The sequence below is a fragment of the Polypterus senegalus genome, chromosome 4, assembly GCF_016835505.1.
Source record: "Polypterus senegalus isolate Bchr_013 chromosome 4, ASM1683550v1, whole genome shotgun sequence".
NCBI lineage: Eukaryota > Metazoa > Chordata > Cladistia > Polypteriformes > Polypteridae > Polypterus > Polypterus senegalus.
The window spans coordinates 30,068,435-30,093,319 of record NC_053157.1 but is presented as its reverse complement, the minus strand read 5'-3'; the positions used below and the strand labels follow the sequence as shown (position 1 = coordinate 30,093,319).

General features: G+C 39.3%; 1 protein-coding gene across 5 annotated transcripts in view; it reads right to left on the bottom strand.

Moving 5' to 3' along the window:
- me2 (malic enzyme 2, NAD(+)-dependent, mitochondrial) overlaps positions 1–24,885 on the bottom strand; it is a 74,510-nt gene that overhangs the window by 18,956 nt on the left and 30,669 nt on the right. For all 5 annotated transcript variants that reach the window (XM_039750403.1, XM_039750401.1, XM_039750402.1 and 2 more), the window contains exons 5-12: positions 24,356–24,431; positions 23,408–23,569; positions 22,523–22,626; positions 19,352–19,461; positions 19,134–19,231; positions 11,185–11,298; positions 4,394–4,508; positions 1,789–1,931 (exon numbers count right to left, since the gene is read on the bottom strand). In XM_039750403.1, the coding sequence (XP_039606337.1) occupies positions 1,789–1,931; positions 4,394–4,508; positions 11,185–11,298; positions 19,134–19,231; positions 19,352–19,461; positions 22,523–22,626; positions 23,408–23,569; positions 24,356–24,431 (922 nt within the window). The remainder of the gene's footprint in view (positions 1–1,788; positions 1,932–4,393; positions 4,509–11,184; positions 11,299–19,133; positions 19,232–19,351; positions 19,462–22,522; positions 22,627–23,407; positions 23,570–24,355; positions 24,432–24,885) is intronic.

Below are 24,885 nucleotides of genomic sequence, written 5' to 3'. Positions count from 1 at the left end.
TATATAGTGGGGATGGTGCGCTGCTGACCTCGACTCGGGACGTTGTGGGTCGGTGGGGAGTACTTCAAAGACCTCCTCAATCCCACTAACATGCCTTCCAATGAGGAAGCAGAGCCTGGGGACTCGGAGGTGGGCTCCCCCATCTCTGGGGCTGAGGTCACCGAGGTGGTCAAAAAACTCCTTGGTGGCAGGGTCCCGAGGGTGGATAAGATATGCCCGGAGTTCCTCAAGGCTCTGGATGTTGTAGGACTGTCTTGGTTGACATGTCTCTGCAACATCGCATGGACATCGGGGACAGTAACTCTGGATTGGCAGACCGGGGTGGTGGTCCCCCTCTTTAAAAAAGGGGACCGGAGGGTGTGTTCCAACTACAGAGGGATCACACTCCTCAGCCTCCCTGGAAATGTCTATTCGGGGGTTCGACGGAGAGGAGTGTCCGTCGGATAGTCAAACCTTGGATTCAGGAGGAACAGTGTGGCTTTCGTCCTGGTCGCGGAACAGTGGACCAACTCTACACCCTTAGCAGAGTCCTGGAGGGTGCATGGGAGTTTTCCCAACCAGTCTACATGTGTTTTGTGGACTTGGAAAAGGTGTTTGACCGTGCCCCTTGGGGAATCCTGTGGGGGGTGCTCCAGGAGTATGGGGTACCGGACCCCTTGATAAGAGCTGTTCAGTCCCTGTACAACCAGTATCAGAGCTAGGTCAGCATTGCCAGCAGTAAGTCAGGCCCATTTCCCGTGAGAGCTGGACTCCGCCAGGGCTGCCCTTTGTCACCGATTCTGTTCATAACTTTTATGAACAGAATTTCTAGGTGCAGCCAGGGTGTTGAGGGGGTCCGGTTTGGTGGACTCAGGATTGGGTAACTGCTTTTTGCTGATGATGTTGTCCTGTTTGCTTCATCAGGCCGTGATCTTCAGCTCTCTCTGAATCGGTTTGCAGCCGAGTGTGAAGCGGCTCGGATGGGAATCAGCACCTCCAAATCCGAGACCATGGTCCTCAGCTGGAAAAGGGTGGAGTGCCCTCTCTGGGTTGGGGGAGAGATCCTGCCCCAAGTGGAGGAGTTCAAGTATCTTGGGGTCTTGTTCACGAGTGAGGGAAGAATGGAGCATGAGATTGACAGGTGGGTCGGTGTCCGCAGTGATGCGGGCTCTGCATCGGTCTGTTGTGGTGAAAAGAAGCTGAGCCGTACGGCAAGGCTCTCAATTTACAAGTCGATCTACATTCCTACCCTTACCTATGGTCATGAGCTATGGGTAGTGACCGAAAGAACGAGATCGTGAATAAAAGTGGCTGAAATGAGTTTCCTCCGCAGGGTGTCTGGGCTTTCTCTTAAAGATAGGGTGAGAAGCTCAATCATCCGGGAGGGGCTCAGAGTAGAGCTGCTGCTCCTCTGCATCGAGAGGAGTCAGATGAGGTGGCTCGGGCATCTGATCAGGATACCACCTGGACGCCTCCCTGGTGAGGTGTTCCGGGCACGTCCAACCGGGAGGAGGCCCTTGGGAAGACCCAGGACACGCTGGAGGGACTATGTCTCCCGGTTGGCCTGGGAACACCATGTTCTCCAGGAAGAGCTAGAAGAAGTGGCCAGGGAGAGGGAAGTCTGGGCCTCTCTACTCAAGCTGCTGCCCCAGTGACCCGACCTCGGATAAGCGCAAGAGGATGGATGGATGGATAAACACTATCCTGAGTTAACAATAGTAATATGTTAAAAAAATACTGTTAACAATTCTTCATACTGTGCATCTTTTTTTTTTGTAAGCAGGTACAGTTTCTCTGCAAGTACACTACCTGCGTCAGAGTGTAGGCGTCCTCTGCTGTACATTCTGCTTTGGCTGTGGGATTACTCAGAGCAAATATGATGGGGTGCTCATTGATTGAACTCATTTCCTGAATGACCTCATGAGTGAATAACCGGCCTGCACCTGCCACACCTAAAAATAGAACAGAGAGAGAATAAGTCAAGTGATTCATTAAGGGGAAAAAAGTGATATTTTGACAACGCTATTTTAGAAACCATGGTTGGAAAAGCAGAACCAAATTAGAAATGTACATTTGTTAAGATAAAATATAAAACTATGAATAGAACTAATAATTACACAATGTACTCTGGCATAATATCTGCACCTACAGTATCTGACTCACACCTACAACATAATTTACATTAATTCTGGGGAATAGTTAAGTCAAGAAACTTAAGGCTGATTTATACTTTCTGAATCTAGAGTCACATGGGATTAGGGTGTGCCTTCTGATAGTAATAAGCAACATAAACTCAGTCCATGGTTATTTCGTTAGCATGGTGGAAGTTTGTTGGTTCAAGTATATGCAAAATTGTTTGGATCTGCACAAAGCCGCAGAGAAAGTATCTTTTCTGCCAGGAAACTGCACCCACTGTAGATCTTATGGCAATAAATTTCTCTTTTCATTTTCAGATAAGGACATTGTGAAGGACAGCCGGGTCCCATGTCTGGCAGGGACGCCCCTGCTGCTTATGTTCCAGGGGAGCCGCCATGGGCAGTCCAATACCTCCCCCGGGACGCTTGGTGGCAGCCTCCCTGGCCGACGGTGATTCCCCAACCGCCCGCAGGGCTCCATGGTAGATGGAGTCCTCCACAGCTTGGTTGGGACCCGGGGTGGCCGCTAGGGGGGGCTGTCTGCTTACCACAGCCCGGCTGGACAAGTCTTCAGCCCCACCCGGAAGTGCAATTAGGACCAGGTGGTTAATCACCTGGAACGCTTCCGGGTGCTCTATAAAAGGGCCCAGCCACCACCACTCGAGGAGCCAGAGTTGGGAGGAAGGAGGCGAAGCTTGAGGAGGAGTGGTGGTAAAGGAAGGAAGAGAACTGTTTTGTGCTGGTGTTTTGGGGACTGTGTGGCACGGGGAAGACGTGTCCCACAGCCGAAGAAAAATAAAGTACTTGTGTTTTTTATACGTGCCTCTGTGTCCATCTGTGCAGGGTCAGGTGCCTATATAGCGTCTTTGCTACAACATATAATTTCTAACTAATGAACTAAACCAACTAGGAAATGTTATCTGGGACTCCCAGGTTGTATAATTATTTTTTATTTTTTAGGTTTGCTGGTATAGGCTTTAATATAAATAAATATTATTTTAAAATGAATGCTTAAATAAGTGTGTGTCTCTCCAACTGCTACTAGCGAGCCGAGAATGTAAAGATTATTTCTTGTCCAGCTGTGGACCCTTAAACACTCAAGGGGATGCCGTTGAGAAACCCTCTATTTGTGGTAAACTGGGTTGAAGAAAAAAAAAGAAAGAGAAAAGTAACAGTAAAAACAAGCCCAGTCAGTGAGCACCCTGCTGATAGAGGTCCGTAGGGTTGAATATGCAGGGTACAATACAGACAGTGAGAAAGGTAAGAGATTACAGGTAAGAGCTATATAGCTGGTTTTGACATTTCTTTCAAGCCCCCATTAAGAAAACAACCTAAGAGATTAGTTGGCGCCTTTTTCATTAGGTGTAGGTCACAGGTGATCTGTCAACACGATAAAACAGAGCTCATGATGGGTGGTGTTGCAATGTATAAAATTATATGTTGCATGATCTTACAGTTAAAGGAAATGACAAACAGAACCTAAACAGTTAAATCAAAAATCTCCTTTCAGAATTCATCTTGAGTATAAAAAACTGATGAGCCGCAACATAATTAACATTTACATACAAAGGCAACTTGTATTAGTCATAAGGAAAAAATGGAAAGAAGTTTAACATTTCAGTAGGGTAGTTTACATTTTTGAAATAAAACACCGGAACGCTTTCCTCCACTGCAATTTCCTAATTCTCAGCATTTTCAGTTACAGTGGCTTAGATGACTCATGCTTAAACCCAAAATCTCCAACTCCCCAAAGAGTGTGCAATGATCAAATATGGGTAGTTCCCCTATGTGATGGATACACCCCGCATACAGAAGGGTGCTAGGGTCTTACGGTACATCTGTCTAATCAAAATATTATAAGTTGTACAGGGCTAACTTTTATTTTTTTAAGGATGAACAGATGACAAAATGCAATGAGAGCAACCAGAAGCAATCACCAACAGAGCAATACATCTCTCAGGTGAGTGTGTTCCCCTGAATTCTGCTGAAATATCTTTATAATTCCTCACACAGAGTTTAAATGGAGTGAGCCTGGTACAGAAGAGGATAGAAAAAAACATCCTAGCTGATAAAGGTCTGATTGGTGAATTGAGCTAACAGAGTTCTCCAGTTGCTTTTCATATTCCACACAGAACAGCAGGACGCTAGTTTGTGTTTGGTTGCAAAGCAGGAACAACAAGAAAAAAAAAATGAGCACATCATTTTTAAGTTAAATAAGATGTTTGGCAAAAACAGAAAAAAAAGCAGTCCCTGCGCTTTTTCATAGTCAAAAATCTTACCAATAATGGCAGTAGGCCTCAGCATTTTCACTGCATCTAGAAAGGTCTTTGCATTCTGACCTGGACTTTCATGGGCAAAAGCTTCTTGGTTAACATCAATACCTTCACTTCTACCCTAGATGAAGCAAAAATAAGGTAATTTTTAACAAGTAGGATGTAATACTAATATAAGCTGATACCTTAAAACCATATAGTCTGTACTGATAGGTGAAGCCAAAGTTAAGAAAGATAGAGTCAAGCACGTAACCACTTTCCTACCAGATTCTCCAGTTCAGTGTTGTTGGGAGCCAGCAATAGGCCGCCAGTGCTTCTGGCTATAGACACAAAAGGTAGTTTTTAAAGAAATAAAAAATAAACCAAAATAGTGTATGTTTTAAATGTCAGAATAAAAAGAAAACAATGATATGGGAATGTTTAAAAAAGGTATAGGAAAAAGCTGAAAACAACATAATTTATGACAAGCATCTTGGTATTCCCTGGGACGTTTCGACATGTTTTCAAGGAAAACATTCTGCATGGTGCTAGTTGCTGCTCTTGCTTTTCATTCCTCTGTACTAGATAAGTAAGTTAAGAAAATACTGATAGTTTCCATCTGTTATGTAGACAAACGGGGACGCAAGATGACAGCATGCTCTGTAAAACAGAGTGCTGTATCAGCCCATATCCTGGTAGCACCTTCTCACATACTGTTTCTTGCACTTGGGGAAATAAGTAGGAAAAGGAAGGTGCTTTATTACTGCCATTTAAAATAAAATATTACTTTTGTATTTGGTTTTATAAAGCAATCTCAAATGACTACACATCTGCAGTGATGTGTATCACACTCTATTTAAGTGAAACACTTAATGACACATTTACGAAATTGTTGTGAAAGGCAGGAACCAAAATATTATTTGGCCATTCACCAAACCTAATGGACAGCAAATATTTAACATACATATTTTTGTTAAGCTGTAGCAATAATTCATCTTCCCAACAATGCCAGGTGACACCATCGGACTTAAATACTCTTTCACTTACATTTAAAAAGTAATCAAATGTGTCAAGGTAGTATTTTTAAGTCACTGTATATATTTTAAGCATCTCTCTTTGTGTCATTCTGCTCTACTAGAAAAACAACTTAAATACTTCACACATTATCCCTATGGGAAGAATACACTGCAACTGCACTCTTCTACTTGTCGTTATTTTCTTGTCGTTGTCGTACAACTTCACTTGTGTAACTGCAAGCTTGCTATTTTCAAAATTACACAAACCTTTGACCAGCCCCATCTTAAAGACGTTGATCGACCATTCTAAATTAGCCATGTTTATTATTAAAATGGATGGATGAAGGGATGGTCAAGCAGGAGTGTGCATGTGACTGTGCCTTACTAGTAGTTTGTCTATTGTTACTTTTTGATTTGCTTGCAGTGCTGCCAGGATAGGCTCCAGGTCCTGAAGATGGTTCACAAAATGGATAGATGTAACAACTGGACCATCCATCTTTCCATTTTCCAACCCGCTGAATCCGAACACAGGGTCACGGGGGTCTGCTGGAGCCAATCCCAGCCAACACAGGGCACAAGGCAGGAACCAATACTGGGCAGGGTGCCATCCCACCGCAGGACACACACAAACACACCCATACACCAAGCACACTCTAGGGCCAATTTAGAATCGCCAATCAAACTAACTGGCATGTTTTTGGACTGTGGGAGGAAACCGGAGCGCCCAGAGGAAACCATATAACAGATAAACAGTATTGTAGTCAAATCATCCCTTACATTTTTCAAGAAATAAAAACACACTGTTGGTGCTTCTTGTGTCACTTTTATTTATCACTTATAACACATTATCATTTTTTCCTTTACAAATTAATTGTACGCAGCTCTCAAGTGTATTTGTTTAATTTGGCGTACTATATAGTGTATTTATGTATTGTTATATAACCCTCTTCATACAAATGCACATTTGTTTCTGAAAATGGGAGTCTGTTGCATAAGGAGGCTATGACCAGAAAGTAGATATTAACTTGTATACTGACAGTCAGAAGGTTTCTGTATACTTAAGTAGGTTATTCTTCCATTCTGGCCAATAATACAATTAAACAAGAAGAGTCACCCGTATGACTAAGCCAATTCCACAGAATGTCATACTTGTACAAAGTACCTTTCCAATGTTTTAGGTTAAAGCAGTACCTTATATTTACCTCCATGCTCATATTCTAATAAGAGCTTTCTAGTTTGGGTGCTACTCGTGAATTTACATCTTGTATGGTGTGTTTTATAGGTCTAATGTTGGCAATAAAATCAACTAGACAATTTCTTAACAGGTCGCATCATGTTTTTCTCATTACTTATAGTTCTTTTACAGTATATGAATATCTGGTCACTGCAGAGGGCAAAATGCACCAAAATGGTATTTATTTGTTTTATTCCAAATTGTTTGCTCTGCAAAAGTGCTTTAGTGCTATGTTCACAATACTTATGCTTAACTGACATGGGTATGAAAGTGGTATTCTGATATGTTATAGCATATACATGTACAATAATATAAAACTCAATATTGACATTCTTTAGGTTTCCATCATTTCACTTTTCACATCAAACCTGAAACTACTTGAATATACAGAAACAGCATTTCCGGTTTTAGTATATGAGCAACACATGACTGTGCTGGTGTAAAAACCAGCAGTTTGGTTCACTATGGGCCTTAGGCTGCTGCCCCAAATGGTTTTATATACAAAAATAAGAAGCACAAAGTTATTTTAAAGTGAGTAATTATTTTTTCATCAAAAAATCACAAAGTGATTATTTTTAATTATGTCTAATGGTGTGCTTGTTAGAGATTACCTTGTTGTTTCAAAAACAGAATACAAAAATAATGTATTACTGACACAATAAGAAGCTGTACTAGGTTATCTGTCTGTGCTGCATGGGCATCTCCTAAAGCCCCCTGTGGGGATAGTTTTCATGTCTCCTACTGAAAAAAAAACATTAGGTGAGCGGAGTGCAGACCACCCTTGTCTAATCGAGTGGGTGTAGTTACACAAAATGATCACGTGACATAAAAATCTCAATATCCATTTGAGAAGGGAATGTTTGCCGAAATGTTTAATGTTCAATAATCGGGGCCAAATTAACTAGATGTTCACATAAAGCAGCAATAGGGTGACCATGGAGCAGTGGCAGTTGAATGTATGGATGTTCTGTCCATATGACAAGTAACCTGTTATTGAAATTAATCTATAGCAGAGTTACAGAGAGGACTTCAATTCCCATTTGTCAGGTGGAATGCACAGGGTTGACAGGAGGTGGTCATCCTCCTTGTTCAGCTGGAAGAAAGGTTTAGAGCAAAGCTGAGATTTCTTTCACATATAAAAACTAAGTATGGAAAAAAAGTGCAAGGTGGCTCAGACTTTATTCACAGAGTATGTCAATTAATGATTACTTAAGATACACAAATCTTAACAGATAAAATACTCCATAACTGATTCATTGTATACTGTATTTCTTAGTACCAGTGCAAGATCGCATTATAAAGCCAACCTGGAGCAGTAATGGGACTCCAAAATTTTTATGGGGTGTTTTGAATACTTTTTATTATGCTTCAGAATTATGGAATTCTTCTTCTTCAGAATTATGGAATACTAGCAAAATACCCGCGCTTCGCAGCGGAGAAGTAGTGTGTTAAAGAAGTTATGAAAATGAAAAGCAAACATTTTAAAAATAACGTAAGATGATTGTTAATGTAATTGTTTTGTCATTGATATTGAGTGTTGTTGTCATATCTATCTATTTATATATATATATATATATATATATATATATATTTATATATATCTGTATATATATCTGTATATATATATATCTGTATATCTGTATATATATATATATATATATATATATATATATATATATATATATATATATATATATATATATATATATATATATATATATATATATATATATAAAATACCTGCATTGGCAGTGGAGAAGTAAAAAGAAAAGGAAACATTTTAATAATAACGTAACATGATTGACAATGTAATTGTTTTGTCATTGTCATGAGAGTTGCTGGCATATATATATAAATATATATATATATATATATATATATATATATATACATACATCTATACACATATATATACACAGTTATATATATATACATATACAAACATACATATATATACATACTGTATATACACATATACATATCTACATATATACTGTATATACACATTTATATATACAAATCTACATATATATATCCACATATATATATATATTAGGGTGGGACTCGATTAAAAAATTAATCCAATTAATTAGAGGCTGTGTAAGAATTAATCTTGATTAATCGTATGTAATCGCACACGAAATTTGCCCCAAATCGCAAATGTTTTTTTTAATTTAAAAGTGTTTTAGTGGGCTTACAGAATCAAATAATAGACATGTACATGAATATTGTAAACTGAAGCTGTTTTAATTTCTGAAAAAAAGCCTTTAAACTGCATTTGAATTCAAAACAGAAACAAAAATATCATCCCTGGTTAAAATTGGGCAGACTTAAAAATAAAGTGGTAGTTTAAGTACTTTAAGTAGATTTTCAGAATAGTATTGTCTTTAAATAATAATAACCAAAATTTCAACATAAAGTGCAGTTTTTCTTCTGAAAAAATAAGTCAGAAACATAAAAGGTAATTTGACCAACTTAATCTTTAAACTCTGAGTAACCTTAGCCAAAATTATTTTGTACATTAGGCTAAAACAGTGTGATCATTGAACATTTTGTAATTAGATGTAATTAGAATTACTAACGGTCACGGAAGTCCAATGATCCCCAGTAAGAGCCACAAAGTCCGCTTTCTGTAATGCATCTAATTTTGCTTGCTTTTCATTGTGCACAAAACCATGCTTTTATCAAGGCTTCGCGGGTAGTCGAAATGATCAGTCGAGGAACGCGCTTTATTCCGACTCTAACATTTTTGTAGCTGTGATGTGTGCATCAGTGTAATGGATGTACCAGGAAATGATGCATTGACAAAAGTTCCCGCTTGCTTGGAATTGAAAGTGTGATTAAATGCGTTATTTTTAACGCGTTATGGAGTACATGCATCAAGCTTCTCAGCTGTGCTTGTGCTAATAAAGGGAAACATTTTAAAAATAACGTAACATGATTCTGCGCTAACCTAATATTTTTTCATACGCCCCAAACCAAGGAGATGCTAAGGTAAAATGAATCAGTAGCGCGCACATACTCAGTGCATCCCTCTCGAATCGAACCTCAATGTCGGCATTAGAGGCTTAAGACTCTACAATTGAGCCACAGCATGTGGCTTGTCTATGCGAGTATGTACTGTAGATAGGGGTATATATATACATTTAAATATATACCCGCGTATCGCAGTGGAGAAGTAGAAGTTATGAAAAAGAAAAGGGAACATTTTAAAAATAACGTAACATGATTGTCAATATACAGTAATTGTTTTGTGAGTGTTATTGAATGTTGCTGTCATCAAGGATTTGATTATCATTATTTCTTTCAATCAGGGTCGATTTGTACGATGTGTTGTGTTCAAGTTACATTCCGTGTTTGTCAATCGCTGTAAAGATGACAGGTTTCTTTCATCGATTCGTTTCTTACTGCATCAATAAACAGCTCGCCTTCTTCTTTATCTGAGACCTGACACACTGCATGCACGGGTTTTTTACACTGTCTTCCTTTAGCGGACATTGACTTTTTCCACCGTGTGCTTTGTTTCCACAGTAGCTGCATTTATGAATATGCTTATCAGACGCTTCATATTTTTGCTGCCTTTTCAACTGTGTAATTCGGTTTTGTTCAGCTCTTTGGAACTGTTGCTTTTATCTGTGCACTGCGTCAGTTCACGTGAGCCACTCGGTGTACTTGCATCGAAGGTTCCCAGCTGTGCTGGTGCCATCTCGTGCTATGTCCATAGCTTTATTTAATGTTACCTTAGTCCTGGCACTTAAAACTTTCTCTCGCAGTTTCGCTGAGTTTGTGTCAAACACCACCCTGACCATCTCATCTTCCTCCCCATAAGCACAGTCCTTCACCCGTGAATATTTACCCGTGGCAGTTTGCTATTGGATTGCCGCTGACGGACGGCCTTCTATGGGCAGGCACTAAATTACAAACGCCAGCGGCAGCCTGTCTATGAACTTAATTTAAAGTGTAGGTTTACACCGTGCTTTGTTTCCGAAGTAGCAGAACTCGCTTCTTATTGTTTCGCTGCCTTCTCAATTATATAATGCATGTTTTCTTGAGCGCATTTTTGAGGTCTTCCTGGTTTTCTATGTACTGCGTGATTACGTGGGAGGCGTGATGATGTCACACGAAACTCCCCCACGGCGTTGAAGCTCATCTCCATTACAGTAAATGGAGAAAACTGCTTCCAGTTATGACCATTACGTGTAGAATTTCGATATAAAACCTGCCCAACTTTTGTAAGAAAGCTGTAAGGAATCAACCTGCCAAATTTCAGCCTTCCACCCACACGGGAAGTTGGAGAATTAGTGATGAGTCAGTGAGTGAGTGAGTGAGTGAGTCAGTGAGTGAGTGAGGGCTTTGCCTTTTATTAGTATAGATAAATGAAAAATCATTAGCTACACACCGTTATATTGGTATGACTGACTACTCCACCCCATAAAATGGAAACCATGCTGCAGCGCTGATTAAATAATAGAAACTGTTAAGAATGAGAGTGGCATCAATTCTGAAAATGAGCATCTGTTAATTTTATTTTATACATGTCAAAGCTCAATGATAACTGGCCTTCTTACCTCAACCAATAAACCAAATTTGTCAAACATCCAGATTTTCTTCCTTGCCTCCATCTGAGAAATTCCATTCTCCATCATGGACATAACAATGAGGTTTGCTATTCCAAGGGCCGCCTTTTTATAATGAAAATAAGCAAAACACAGTAAAAGATTTTCTGCAGAATTCAAAATACTGTAAAGCTGACTCACTGATTAAAATCATATTGTAACTAAAATGACACCAAAATTATTTTTACCTTTTTACCTGAGAGTTATCCATTTAAGAAATGTGACTCTCATTGGTTTTACTTGAAACATTTAACAACTCGCCTGACTTTCAGTGAGAAAGGACCTTCATGCAGTGACTTGAGACACATCTTTGACCATTCTCATCTGAGATTATTTTAAAACTGTTTTGATAGCCACTCTATGAAGAGTGACCATATAACTTTAGCCACAGGAGGTTTGCAAATTTTCATTAGTACATCTTGTTTATGTTGTAATGTGAAATTTGTTTTAGGAAAAAGAAGGATTACAATCCAGCATAACACTGAGAAAGCTACTACTTTCGCAGACTGAAGTACACAAATTCTCAGATGATTCTGCACTTATGGGGGTGCACTGGTAAAGGGGACAAGACAGCATATAGCAGTCAGGTGGAAAAGTTTGTTTCTTGGTGAAAACCGAATTGTCTATATCTTAACATCATCAAAACCAAAGAACTGGTTACTGACTGTGCCCGGTCAATATTCAAGGAGTGGATGTAAAGGTGGTTCACTCTGACAAGTACTAGGGAGTCCACATTAACTCTTTCAGGGCAATTTTTTTTTTTTTTTTCGTTTTGGTCCAAGGCTAAATATTTTTACAAAGACTCAAGTTTTCTGAAAAGCACACAAAAGGTTTCACATATAAATCAATATGAAACATTTGTTTAAGACAAATATTTCTTGTGTTTTATGTTCCATGAGCCTCTATACCATGTGAATTCAAATACCTATTACATAGCATACGAGGAGCAGTCAAAATGTTCCCGGAATTGTGATATACAGTAGACCCCCATGAAGTCGAGGTTCAGAGTTTGCGGCCTCTGTCATTTGCAAATTTTTCCTTAGAACCTAACTAATAATTGTTAGCGGAAACCGCAAATATCCTCTGCAATTTTTATGGCTTTTTTCGTGGCAATACTGTACTGTAGAGAGAACAGGAAGCAACTGTAGAGAAAACCGTGGCTTGGGATGGTGAAAGTAGCCAATAGAATTTGAAACTGCAACTCCCAGCAGTCCCTGCAGTGGCTGTGATTGGTCTTCTGCTGAGGGTGCTGGGGCTGTTGAGGTCAAAGGATGTCAGCACGGCTTTTAAAAAGGGGGCTGGTGACCAAAAGCAGAAAAAAAAGGCTTTTGTAATTTGTGTTTCAAGTTCCTGTCTGTCTGCCTTCTGTTGGGTTACCTGTACTTATTCGTTTTGTCCTGGATCGTTTCGTACTCTGGATTGTCTGCTGTCTGCTTGTGTACATGGGGACTGCAAGTGGATTCATGGCCATCCTGTAAAGAAAGGAGCGCTCCTGAACCCGTCCACCCGTCATCACCTCTTCAGGAACTACCAGTAGGACTATCTTTACATTTCCATTCAACATGTGGATCTCTGGACTATCTATTTTCATCATTATATTTCATCCGTTGCGGTTTTCCATGAACTTTTCCATGATTTACTGTGTGTGTTTTGTTTGTGCTTTGTTGTATATAATGTGTAATCGCCGTAATGGGTGGTATCGTTGTTTTCTTATTTCGGTTTGCTTTATTTTTGTCTCTGTTTGTGAGTGTGCGCGGGTCGGGTCAAGGCTGGGTGCGTCCCTGGAATCTCCACTATAAAAATAAACAAATCATCGTGTTCACGACAGTGTGAATCTTAGTGGCACCGGACCGCTACAGCATTACTCATTTCTCCTCGCTGCTGACTGACTGTGATGCATCTCCAGCCAAATTTTCTTGTGTTTTCCGGCTTGTTTCTGTTAACCCTTAAACAGCCACAACTGGCTATAAAGTAGGCATTTCCCAAAGCCATTTACGAGCACACAGGAGCTGATCAGTCAGTGCTGTACATTCGTTGAGCAGCCAGCTCATGACCACTGCCAGCCCCTTGTGAGCAGGGAGGCTGAACGCTCCCCTAGAAGACATAGACGCTCCTCAAAAACCCCCTCTTAAAAAACGCTGATAGATTACCTTCACATTGCTCCCTTACTTGCTGGGCTTACTCGTGGCTGCTCTGTCGCGACGCTACGCTTACTTAAAAGCCTGAACAGCACCTGCCCTTTTTGGCTGATTGCTTTGTTTCTCTCTCCTCCCCCAGACATTCTCTGCTCCTGTTGGGGGTTGTGCTCCCCAATGATGTTTGTCTATTCTTTAAATCAATAACTAACTGCATACTGAGCTCCTTTTATTTCTGAAAGAGACATGTTTGTTTGAAGTGTTTAAATAAAGTTCCTGTCTCTACAATCTCCTGTGTTTCTGTGCAATTCTGTGACCCAAGCATGACATCCTGCAGTATTGCAGCCTCACTGTCCCTGGGATTGAGCCACTGCACTAGACTAGCCTGCCAGCATCAGCATTTACCTCTGTGTGCTTGCGTGCAGCCAGTTCAAGCGCAGTTGGCTCAGTGATTTCAGTTTCATCCATGGCGTCAGTTGCACTTTGTACATATTGTTCCAGTAGTTTTTAAAAAGTTTTTACAGTTCATTAGCAGTGTGTAAAATGATCAGTGTTGCAGTAATTGTGATGCTCTTTGCATGAAAAAAAAATGTGTTCCATTAAAATTTCACTTTTTCTTTGTTAATTGTGACGTTTACTTAAAGTGTAGCAAAAAAGTATTTGGCGTCCAGGAATGCATTAACCCCCAAGTACAGTATGTGGTAGTTTAAGGGTTAAAGTCCCAAGATGCTGCCGAAATGAGCTGTACCATCTAAGGCTTATGGCAATGAAAACGAGCTTGCATGAATTACAGTACATATAGCAGTAACATCTGTATTTTACATTCTAGCACTGCAGGAGACACAGCAATACAGTATACAGGTTTACCTTTACATTCATTATTTTTAGGTATTGTGTATAGGTGTATTAAGCTGAGTTTGAAATTAAATTCAAGTGTTTTCGTGGCATATTTAGGGTTTAAACTATGAAAATAGGCATTTTTTTTAGCCACATCCAAAATTATTGGTTTTTCACAATTTGCGGGTGCTCTAGGAACATAACCCTCACGAATTTTGGGGGTGTACCGTAGCGGAAGAGTGAGAGATCAGATTACACACACATTGTTGTGAAGGGGAGAGCAGCACGTCTGTAGACCAGTTACAACAGGTTTCGGGGTTTAGTATTGGTTTAATTACCATTTGAGTCACACGTGTGCGTAGTCATTCGGCGCAATGTCACAGTTTGAACAATGTGTCAACATCAAGTTAAAGTGCAAGTTGGGGAAAGTCGCATCAGATATGCTAACAGCACTTTCTGACTGCCTTAAGTAGTCCAGCAAGGTATGGTAATGTTAAAAGCAGCCAATGCCGTGAATTGCTACATTACACTGGTACCGCTGTTTCAGGCATCTGTTGCTGCATACTGTGACCACTATGGCAGCTGGCAGCCGGGTGAAGGCTGACACTGGCGGCCAGTTTTTATCAGCTGTCTTTACTCAGCTGGCGGCAGCAATCTTCAAGAAGCCGTCTTCACGCAGCCAAACCTGATTAATGTCGACATTCGCCTCAACCCTATGTGTGGACCTAAGTCGACACCCACCCCAAGAGAGTTAATGACAGGTTGTACTGGTATCAGAACAAGGAGGAAAAATATAAAAAGCATTCTCCTTTTCCTTAGGAGACTACATTCTTTTAATGAGGGAAGTGACATCCTTCACATCTTCTATAACTCAGTAACGGCCAGAGCAATTTTCAACACTGTGGTGTGCTGGGCTGGTTAACATCACTTCAAGAGAGGCTCTCCGATTCAACAAGCTACTTAAAAGGGCAGGCTCAGTTATGGGGGGGACTCTAGCAGTGAAGGAGAGAATTAAAAAACTGAGTGCCATTATGAACAATGCTGCACATTCTCTGTCTGATGCACTAACATTGAGGACTTTCAGCCAACTAATTATTTAGCAGAAGTGTGTCAAGAAACATGACTGGGGCTCCTTAATACCAACAACAATATGTCTGCGTAATGCCTCACTGTGACTGTGACCGCCAAGTCAGAACATTTCTTTGTTTTGAATATTCTTTGAATATTCAGATCAAAGTACATGTGTACATTTATTTAAGTATTACTTACTTATCTATTTATGTATTTATTTATTTAAAGAGCTTCTGTAAAAAAACAAAATTTCCCCAGGGACAAAAAAAACTTCAATCTATATTTCTGTCTACCAAACATACTCAAAAAAGTTCAACAAAACTGTATGAAATGAAAGCATAGTGAACTTAAAATACTTTCTCGGACCATAAGAAAACAATCTGTAAAAGAGATTTCAAAATAGTTGGGGTAGGTGGAAAGGAGAGTCCTTGTTAAAGGAAAAATATTTATTATTTGTCAACTCACTTGTCTATTACTAAAATGCACTTATAAAATATGGAAGTCATAACCATTTGATACTATTTACTTTCTCATTAAAAGATTTAGCCATAACACAGCGGTGTTACAGTTAGCATTGTTACTATATAATTTAAGCATTAGAATTAGATCTGGTGCTGAGACATCTGCTATTTCTACCTTAGGCTGCTGGCACACTATATAACTTCTAGTAAGAGGGCCGGTCAAATTTAACGACTGCAGTTGCTGGATCTCGTTGCCTTGATGATGTCAGGTTACATTACTAGGAATCGCAAGAGATGACAGATTCCTTGACTTTTTCATGACTTCTCAGAAATGTTTCAAATTTCCAAAGTAGGATATGCTTGCCTCTTTTTGACAGCTAGTTAATGTATTTCCTGACGGTGCCACTGCATATACAAATGCTTTTCAGGTATTGTGAGTTAAACTTAAATCTCCATCTCAGCCCTTTTATTTATTTGTAAATTTTTCCAAGCTGTTGTGGTACAACAATAACCAAAGATTAAACAGACATGCCTGAGCCGCTATGTCGATCAGTGGTCATGGAGGCTCACTGAAAACTGCTGGAAGAGTCATGTAGTGAGATGAGCGCTTTAACTGACAGGGTAATTGCTAAACTGTCCCAGTGTGTTCAAATGCATGCAAACCTATTAAAATAAATATATTAAAATAAACCACCTAGAACAGGGGTGTCCAAACTTTTTTCACTGGGGGCCACATACAGAGAAATATACGAAGGGCTGGGCCACCCACTAGAGGTGAAGTATATTGCCTCACCTACTGTGTATTAAGCTAGCAAAATCAATCAAATATGGGTAAATTATGCTTCATAATTGAATATGCTTAAAGAAAAAACAGCATCACAGCTCATCATTGATGGGTTTTCATTTATTGTATTACAACATGCTCTCATCACATGCAATCGAGTAAAAATCAAAAGCACAAGCTTTATCTGACACTTAATGTTTTAAGGTAGCTGACAAATCTTCAATTCGCCGCACAACTGTGTTTCTGGACAAGCGAACGTTGTTGAACTCCTGCATTTTCTCTGGGCACAGTATTCCTGCGACTTTAGTGAGGCACTGTTTAATGAAGTCACCATCTGAGAAAGATTTCCTATGACGGGCAGTGAGTTGCACTACCTCGTAACTGGATAATTTGCCATTTTCTTGTGTTTTGTTAGTACGGAAAAAATACTGTTGTTGAGCTAGCGGACTAGCTGCTATTTGCGTAACTTTCTGTTCTCGCTCGGCACCAGTGTAGGACATGTAGGTCGGATGTTTGGTTTTGTAGTGTCGACGCACATTATACTCTTTCATCACTGCAATAGTTTAATTGCAAATCAAATAGACACACTTGCCCTTGACTTCTAGGAAGAAATATTAAATTTCCCACCGTGTCTGAAATTTTCTGCACTCACTTGCTACTCTGCGTTTCTTTGTTTCTGCCATTTTTGGTCACCTGTAGCAAAATTGTTCTTTGGTTGCACTTGTTTGTGAAGACGCTGCCTTGATCAAGATGGTAGTTCTGCCTTGTGTTAAACCTAAGAAGTACAATACAGTTAAGAACATGTTTTGTGTGTGGGCCATATTTCATTATATTTTTAGAATTTGCTGCGGGCCAATTAAAAATGGACCATGGGCCACAGTTGTCCCGCGGGCTGTAGTTTGTACACCCCTGATCTAGAACAACATCCTGCATTTGTCCTTTTGGCTATCAGACAAATACAGCATGTGACCCAAATGTAAGGTTTATCAGTACGAATTCTAACTGCACCAACAGGTTTATGGGTTTTGCTGGCTTTCTGTGCTACTGGGCTATTAATAACTGAATAAATCTCCAAATTCAATTTTTCAGATGGCCGTTAATGGGATGTGAAATAGATCTGGTCAAAATTTGTGATTTGCTCTTGGGAGAGGGAGCTGAAATCAGCATTTTACAGGAAAGAATAGATCTTCACAGAAATGCAGAAAATAAAAGAATACATAAAGGTAAGGTTTATGTTTCTTATATATAATTAAAGGCAACATTAGTAAGTTTCTGGAGACTGGCTTATTGCAGCTTAAGCCAGGGATTGAAAAGTCTGGTCTTAGAGGGCCACCGTGGCTGCAGGTTTTCATTCTCTCTTTTTTTTTTTTTTAAATATAAGTGTCCTGTTTGTGCTGCTAATTAACTTCTTGTGAATTCATTTTAATTTAATTGCTTTTTTAAAGATTTGTTCCCCTGAATTGCTTCATTTCTTTCCTTAAATGGCACCCAAAAAGAAATAAAATGTGAAGTGTGAGAGCCAACAGAAGACCAACTAAATCAGGGCCTCAAACTCCAACCAATTTCACTCCAACGAGCTGCTTAATGAGGTGTCCAAATCTTGTTGTTAATTAAACCCGTTCTTTAATTCCATGGCTTGTTGCTGCTCTCGTGGTGCAATAGCAGACATTTCCGAAATTGTTGATTTTCTAAGAGCAATGTTCAAATGTTTTGGTGACCTGAGCAGATCGACATTCCTGAGACCTTCTTTCTTTATTTTCAGATATTGTATGATGGACACCAGTTGTTTTAGCTCATTTTGTATCTCATTATTGTTTGGCTGCTAATTAAGGAAAAAGAAACAATTAAGGAGTCCGAGTCTTCAAGAGCAAGTCAAATAAAATGAGTTCAAAAGAGGTTAATTAGCAGCAAAAACAGGTCATTCGTTAAGAAAAAAGAGTTAGAAGGAAAACCTGCAGCCACTGCGGGCCTCCAGGACCAGAGTTGGCGACCCCTGGCTTAGGCAACAGGAACCTTTCCTGACAGCTTCTTTATAAGTATATCACCACTAACCGAATTCTATTTTTGCCCTTCCTAGACAGCCAAATTGTGCAAATTGGCATCATATGGTAGTAAATAAACAACGTAATGGTGTCACTAGCCCTTCTAATGAAATTCTAAGCATTCTATTTGTTCTTCTAGACTCTTTAACACTCCCATTATAGTATTTAGAACTTGTATCCTCAAGATTGACAATCTGTCCCTTTTGTGGTTTATGTGCTTAACAGTAAGATAGTTTTGTTTATCTGGGATTGTAAACGGCAACAACATTAGGTTTTCTGCCTGGAATTAACCACCACCCACTCTTAACTGATTAAGAATTATTTATATGAAATGAGTAGCTATGCATATTTCCATATATTTTTCCAAGTCATGTTGCAACTAGGTTACCCACATTTTTAATAATAGTAGTGCTGTCATTGTCAACTGTTTTGATATTCAAGAAATTTACGCAGATTATTTTGAATTTATAAAAAAAAAAAAGCAAAATTAAACTGAAATAAAAAGGGATGCTAACAACGTCTTTCCTTCCCTGATCAAACTGGCTTTGCATTTTTCCAAAAATGGCCTCACCTCCCCTGCACCGAGGAAGAGAACCCTGTGTTCGGTAATAGGTTTTCCAATTGCTTTTTGTGCTGCCAGCAGTCCTGCCAAAGCCACAGAAGCCGTTCCTACACATAAAGCAAAAGTGGGAGAACTGTTAGTAAAATGCAGATAATTTTCTCCAGGAGACAGATTGTACCAAAATGGTAGCTTTATTCCAAAAAAGGTCAAATTTCCCATCTACGTACCCTGAATGTCATCATTGAAAGTGCAGTATTTTTCCCTATACTTTCTCAAGAAACGAAAGGCATTATGATTTCCAAAGTCTTCAAACTGAATCAGGGTGTTCTGACCATACCTGTGGATTAAGAGACACATTACATCACAAGATATTTGGAGACGTACAACTAATCTGACCAGATAGGAACTTTTCTTTTTTTTTGATTCATGGATTTGAGTGCTCACAGCTGCCAAACAGCTTTTATATCTTATATTTACTAAATGTGGGTAAAGCAGATAAAAGGAGTTTAAATAGGGGTGAGTGAAAAAAAACAAAGGAGTTAACTAACCTACTGGCCTCATAGCTTTTAAAAATAGGTTTGGAATTCGTCACTATTAGATGGGGTGGCTAATGTGTTTACCAACCGCAAACACAATACCAACACACCTTCTTTTAACCACCAGGACCTACTCTGCACTCTTTCTAGCTTCAAATCTGGTTGTTCATTGAATCCTTGTCCCGCACTCTTCCTGACCCCAAATGTATCATCTTATGGCCAAGAAGTTGCTTTTAAAAATCAAAATTTAAGAACCTCTGGGTTCACTTCTAGTTCCATCTAAATCACTTCTGGACCATGGGCTAATTTGTGTCTTTAGTGAAAGAACCATATGTCACAGCGTCACCTAGTGGTGCTTGCTGTCCCTGCAACCCTGGGGCTGATCTATGCTATGCAGCTAAGCACCATCCATAACAAAAGAGCTTTCTGGTGCCCCTAGATGGGTTGTACCTCAAACACTGGCACTTCTACAAAGAATTTGACAGACAGACCTGGGTCATGACTGAAACTGACCTCTGTCTTTACTCTCGACAGCCTATGCTAAAGTCATCACACTGAGCAGATTAAACTGGAATGTCCAGGTTTCTTGTGCTGCCCTGGCAAGAATCTGCTTGCTAATACCAAGAACCAGAGTTCCAGGAGAATTCTTTTTATCTTTTCTAAAAAAGAGACACGGTCATCAGTCAGCTTTACTTTAAATAGCAATCAAATGCCAGAGTAGCTCATGTATTTCAAAAACATGTTCCCTGACTACTCATGACAGCATGGAATGGTACAGATTTTATAAGAATCAAGGATACGCAGATTCCAGGAATTTTTATTTCATCAGTAATGCTAGGCTTTTAGGCTGTTAACAATGAAACAAAAAAGTTTATGGAAAGTTTATTAGGGTTTAACAGATACAATCATGTGAAAAACAAAAGTGCACCCTCTTTCAATGTTACATAGCAGTACATAATAAAAAATCATCAGGTCCTTAGGTCTTAAAATTAGGCAAATACGACTTGTCACACACGTGTGCATGGGAAGCAGCTGAAGGGCTTAGACAATACTGTTTATACATCTGCCCAGGGGGGGGCGGGGTACGCTGACGCTCTTTCTGAGTTCTCTGCAGGTCTTACCCGGGAAATCCCACCAGGAGCCGCCATTTCCAGGAAGGACACACCACCTCCGGTTCCGCCCCAAGAATGAGGTCACTTCCGGTTCCGCCCCAAGGGTGATGTCACTTCCAGTTCCGGCCCAGAGGACGACATCATTTCCGCCCTCTGAGCTATAAAGCTCACTGCCTTTGCTTAGGCAGGCAGTTCTGTCTTGGACTCTGTTGTGTAAACAACTGTTTTGAAATGTCTCAAATTCTATTGCAGCCGGGAAACCGCATTAAACGGGTGGCTGCCCCAAACCTTTTCACGCCTCTGGTCTCCAGTTATTACAGACTTCAGATGAACAACAAAATATTACATGTTATATTGTGTCATTATTTATTTTTACAAAAACTAAGCCGAAAATGCAGAAGCAGTGTGTGAAAAATTAAGTACACCCTTACTGCTTGTAAGTAGCAGCAAATGCAGTTGATCAATTGATCATCAGCAACTGTGACCACCTCTATAAAAGCAGATGTTTTGGCAGTTTGCTGGTCTGAAGCATTCAGGTGTTTGTTAACACAATGTCAAGGAGGAAATACGTCAGCAATGATCTCAGAGAAGCAATTGTTGCTGTCCATCAATCTGGGAAAGGTTATAAGGACATTTCCAAACAAGATTCTACAGGTCTCGGTTAGCATGTTAAATGTTAACGTTCATGGCAGTACAATTAGAAAATGACTGAACAAGTATGGTTTATTTGGAAGGGCTGCCAGGAAAACGGCTCTTCTCTCTAAAAACACGGCTTAGGTTTGCAAAGTTGCACCTGAACAAACCACAAGACATCTGGAACAGTGTCCTCTGGACAGACGAGACCGAAGTGGAGATGTCTGGACATAATGCACAGCTCCACGTTTGGTGAAAACCAAACACAGCATATCAGCACAAACACCTCATACCAACTGTCAAGCACGGTGGTAGAGGGGTGATGATTTGGCCTTGTTTTGCACCACAGGAACTAGGCAATTGCAGCCATTGAGTTAACCATGAATTCCTCTGTATACTAAAGTATTCTAGGGTCAAATGTGATGCCATCTGTCTGACAGTTAAAGCTTGGGTCATGCAACAGGACAATGATTCCAAGCACACCAGCAAATCTACAACAGAATGGCCGAAAAAGAAAAGAGTAAAGATGCTGCAATGGCCCAGTCAAGGTCCAAACCTCAACTCAACTGAAATGATGTGGCAGGACGGGTGCATAAACGAATGCCCACAAACCTCAATGAACTGAAGCAACATTGTAAAGAAGAGTTGGCCAAGATTCCTCTCCAGAATGATGTGAAAGACTGATAATGTCAAACACAAAACGATTACTTCAAGTTATTGCTACTACTATACTATACTATACTGTATGCCCTGCCGTTGTTTCTTATATTCTGTAAGTGCTTTGAGCATGGGAAAGGTGCTATATAAATAAAATGTATTATTATTATTATTACTAGGTGGTTCTACAAGCTATGGAATCATGAGGTGCGTTTAGTTTATCACAAATGGCTTCTCCATTTTGGCTTCATTTTTGTTAAATAAATAATGACATGGTGCAATCTATTATGTGCTGTTTCACACTTGAGGTTAGATTTAAATAATTTTAGAACCTTGCAAGGAGCAGATGTTTATTATTATGTCCGGATATGTAAAACCATAGAACTGTAAGAGGATGTACTTTCTTTTTCACATGACTGTATAGTGCAGGAATTTCTGGAATACAGGGAAGTATTCTTACTTGTTTGTTACAGCTTCCATGAATTCATCAATGAGATCATCATACATTTGTGAGCGATCACGTTTCTGATAAAGACCCATATAAAAAGGATCCTTTAGCAGTGTCTTAAAAGAAAAGAAAAGAAAAAAGATAAATCTGCAATTAAAAAAATGACTGAAAAAGGTCTCAAACACATTTAGCCATTATTGAATATTTACAACTGTCAATATAGCCTTTTTGGACAAGCAAAAAAAAAAAAAAAGTTTAATCAAATGTTAAGGATACCAGTGTTCTTGTCCCAGGTGCTACCTGCGTGGAGTTTGAATGTTCTCCCCATGTTCATTTGGGTCTCCTGCGGGAGCTCCGCTTTCTTCTCACAGTCCAAACACATTCAGGTTTGGTGAGTTGCCGTTGTTAAATTGGTCCCCATGAGTATGTGTGTGTGTGTGTGCATATGTGTTTGCCCTGTGATGGACTCGTAACCTGTCCAGATGTTGTTCTCACCATGTGCCAAATAACTGCTGGGTTAGTTTGCAGCTTCCCCCAAACCCTTCTGTGGTTATAGAAAATGAACAGGAGGACGGTAAGTTTGGAAAGACTAAGAGTGACTTTAAAACAAAAATCTTACTTAAAATGTACAATGAAATATGCTTTATTTTAATTTACTTAAATCCATTAACACATAATATTTGGTCAGGTGTTGGAAAAAGCAGACAATCATTAACTGAGTTTCTGGCAAAAACATTCAGTTCACATTTAATAAGCTACCAGGAAATCACTATGCACCTAAGTATAATTCAGAAGGCATCAAAACTGTCCATTTAGTAAACCTCACTAAGGGAAAACCAGGGAAAAAAATTCAAAAAAATAAATACATTTAAAAAAAAAGAAATAAACTGTACTTACTGGATTGTCTGTTCCAACATCAATGCACACAGGAAGACACGTTTCAGGTCGGATGCCAGCACACGCTGTGTAAAGGCAGAGTTTGCCGACTGGAATGCCCATTCCATAGACCCCCAAATCTCCCAATCCTAAGATTCGCTCTCCATCAGTAACTACAACTGCCTGTAAGAGTGCATGTACAGCATTGTCACTCATTCTTTGTATGAAGTTTTCAAAACTTAAGTGTTATTTGGGACAGAGCGGAAAGCAATCCTGTATCTCAAACAGAGAAGTAAAAAATGTCATGTCATGATATTAGCAGTTTACTTTTATTTAAAGAATAGGACTTCTTATTTTATGAATGCTAGGAATAATTAGCATGACAGCTCAATAAAAACTAAAAAATGCTTTTGCCACCTTTCAAGAGAAAAAAGGACAGATAAACAACAAAGACATTATTTGTACTAGATATCAATACAGAAAGGTTACACTTCCAGTATAGTTTAAGCATTCAGCTTCCTGTAACCAAGATTTATTTAATTTTATTTTGATGCCTTTTATTCCCTTCAAAATAAGTATACTTGGCTGCAAGTCAAATACACCATTAATGACCACACAACTGATGGGTTTCAGCTCACCTCTCAGTGGGGAGCGCTAAACACAGAACTGAAATAACATTTTCCAAACTGTGAAAGGGCAGCAGTAAGCCCAGGATGAAAATATCAAATATCTCAAATGTTGAAAATACATTTGTATGTGTATATATATATATATATATATATATATATATATGCACTTGCATTATATTCCATACCAATTAAACGAAGAAGAAAGAAAAATACATTTCCATTAGGGACTGCTGTCAGTGAAAAGCATCTCAGTTCAAGCAAGATGAATTAAACATTTTTGAAAAACATTTTAACATTTCTCAAGCCCATACCAAACCCACCCTTAAATTGTAACATTTACCTTTACATTAGTTTCTGGCCAGTTATCTAGAATGGACTGAATGTGACCTCTGTCATGAATGGATATGAATACACCCCTGCAAAATGACAGAATGACAGAAATTAGATTACTTACGTGGCAAACAGGAAATCAATAAATCAGTGCTACAAAATTTGATCTAAAATGGCAGTCCTTACATACGAGTTACACAAGAATTAATTTCTTGTGACAACAATGTTGGTACCGTTTAAAATAAACCATTTTAATTTAAATGGCAATTTAAAATATAACAACATGAGCAATCCTGTCAGCTATGAATTGCAATGACCATTGTGTTAAGTTTTTTAGGAGGTCTAGAGTTCTTTCAGATAACTGGTATCGAAAGAATGAATATGTTAAGTGTTCTGCAACTTATAAATGCAGGTAGACCAATCTTGTGAACATACAGGTTAAAAATAAAAAGGGTTCCTTGAAAGGAGTTGTGGTATTGTAAGAGGAAGTTGGGAGTGGCAGAGAAGTATATACAAGTTGTACAGGATATGTACGAGGGA